Source organism: Fonticula alba, assembly GCF_000388065.1.
Source record: "Fonticula alba strain ATCC 38817 unplaced genomic scaffold supercont2.1, whole genome shotgun sequence".
Taxonomy (NCBI): domain Eukaryota; order Rotosphaerida; family Fonticulaceae; genus Fonticula; species Fonticula alba.
In genome coordinates this window covers 2529588-2531837 of record NW_009242971.1, presented here as the reverse complement: position 1 = coordinate 2531837, position 2250 = coordinate 2529588, and the positions used below count along the sequence as shown (strand labels likewise).

At 65.5% G+C, this 2250-nt stretch overlaps 1 protein-coding gene across 1 annotated transcript in view; it reads left to right on the top strand.

Moving 5' to 3' along the window:
- The first annotated feature begins 834 nt into the window (after positions 1-834).
- H696_00553 (V-type ATPase, D subunit) overlaps positions 835-2250 on the top strand; it is a 1843-nt gene continuing 427 nt past the window's right edge. Inside the window, exons 1-6 of the mRNA XM_009494429.1 lie at positions 835-903; positions 1060-1111; positions 1243-1440; positions 1641-1753; positions 1884-1987; positions 2097-2242. Coding sequence (XP_009492704.1) covers positions 1068-1111; positions 1243-1440; positions 1641-1753; positions 1884-1987; positions 2097-2242 — 605 coding nt within the window. The 5' untranslated portion in view covers positions 835-903; positions 1060-1067. The remainder of the gene's footprint in view (positions 904-1059; positions 1112-1242; positions 1441-1640; positions 1754-1883; positions 1988-2096; positions 2243-2250) is intronic.

Here is a 2250-nt window from a genome sequence, read left to right as displayed (position 1 = left end):
CCCCCCCCCCCCCCCCACAGGCGGGGATGGGGCCAAGGTAGGGGGCGCGCTCTTTCCCTGTGTGTGCGTGGGGTGTCCTCCACAAGATGTGAGGCGTATTTTTTTCTACCCAGCCCACCCCGCCTATCTGGCTCTCCGTTGCCGTGGAGGTGCCAGGGCCGTCCTCCAACGACGGAGTCGCTCCCGTGCTCGGCCGCCTTCTCGGCACTTGTAGGGTTGTCGCCACTGCCCTTGCCATCCCCCTTGGCGCGGACACCAGTGAATCTGGTTGGCACTTCAGCCACCAGCGCCGTGCCCCACTCTGGGTGAGCAGCTGTATGTGTGTGTGTGTGTGTGTGTGTGTGTGTGTGTGTGTGTGTGTGTGTGTGGAGAAGCAGGGCTCCGGGTGCTGGGCTTGACCCTGGCACCAGTTAGGTGGCCGCACAGGGAGACAAGGACAAGGACAAGCACGCCGGCCGAACCCAATGGGCCCCAGAGGAGGGGCGTCTGGGCGCCGGCGCGGGGGCCGCCGGTCTTTGGACTGGACGAGCACGGGGCAGCTGCCACCCCCCACCGGAGCACCTCGTTGGGCCTGGGCGCTCGCTTGGCTGGGAGCCGGCCCCTGCAAGGGTGGTATTATTGCCGCCAGGCGCCAGGGCCGCCCGGTGGAGGGCCAGGCCACTGCGCGGGGGGGGGGGGGGGCTGGGGGACCAGTCATGCGTGCCGCGGGGGGGACGCTGGGACTCCATTTCCAGCCAGCTCCCGGGGCCTTGCCACCCTACTCTTGGGGGCGGGAGGGCCCCGGCTGCGACGCGAGTCCCGGCATCGCACTTTTTCTCTCACCCTCCCGGCCCCTGTCGATCGAGGTGCCTGGCACCCCTCTCCCTTGTGGCGCTTGCTTTCCTCCTTTCGCCCGTCCAACCTGTTCGCCTCCTCCTCCTTCCCTCCCTTCCTCTCCCCCCCCCTCCACCTGTTTCCTCTGCGCCTTCACTGCCTTTCTTGCAGCCTCTCGTTCATCTGTCTCCCCCTGGGTATCGGCCCTGCCCTGACCCTCCCTCCCCTCCCTCCCCTTCCGCACAGTCGTCACCATGTCCAGCAGCAATGCTCGCCTGAACGTCTTCCCGACGCGAATGTATGTTTCTGATGTCCGCCCATCCGTCGTATCGCCCTTGTGACTGACCGCGTCCCCCCCCCCCCCGCTCTCGGCCCATTCCTCCCCCGGTCTCTCCCTGGGTGCCTTTCTTCCCCGACCGTCGGCTTCAGGGCCCTGACCAACATGCAGGCCCGCCTGCGCGGTGCCCGCTCCGGTCACGGCCTGCTCAAGAAGAAGAGTGATGCCCTGACCGTCAAGTTCCGCATCATTACTCGCAAGATCATCGAGAGCAAGGCCCTCATGGGTGACATCCTGAAGGCCGCGCACTTTTCCTTCGCCCAGGTGAACCTGGTTGCCCCAGATCTCGGGTGCGTCAGTCCATGCTCCGCCCTCTCTCCCTCTCTCCCTCCCCCGTTCCCGCTATGCTGTGCGAGGCACGGGCGAAGGGCGCCCGCCTCTCCGCACATCCACGCGCAAGCGCGCGTGTACATACTCTCACCCACTGGCACTGACCTCTCTCTCTCTCTCTCCCCCATGGCCCGTCTCCTCCACCATCCCCGCATCCCAGTAACACCATTGTCCAGTCTGCCGGCCAGGCCACCCTGAAGACCCGCGCCAAGCTTGACAACATTGCCGGTGTGCAGATCCCCCAGTTTGAGACCTTCTGGGAGGGCACCGACAGTGCGTCCCGCCCTTCGTGCATGTCCCCAGACTGTGCCATCATTTCACCTTCCTCTGACCCGTCCTTGTGTGGTCGTCCTGTCTCAATCTCCGCTTCCTTCCTCTCCCTGGCCCCGCGCTCGACCATCAGCTTACGAGCTCACCGGTCTCGGTCGTGGTGGTCCCCAGATCCAGAACTCCAAGAAGGCCTGGCGCGAGGCCTCGCGTCTGCTCATCGAGCTGGCTTCTCTCCAGGTGCGCGGCTGGCTGGCTGCTGCTCCCGACTTCCTGCCCGTTGGCCCTCCCTGTCTCACCATGTCCTCCGCCCCCTCTCCCCCTTCCTCGTGGGACGTGCCTGCCACAGACCTCCTTCCTGGTCCTCGACGAGGTGATCAAGCTCACCAACCGCCGTGTCAACGCCATCGAGCACGTCATTATCCCGCGTATCGAGAACACCGTGAACTACATCAAGTCCGAGCTCGATGAGCAGGATCGCGAGGAGTTCTTCCGGTATGCTG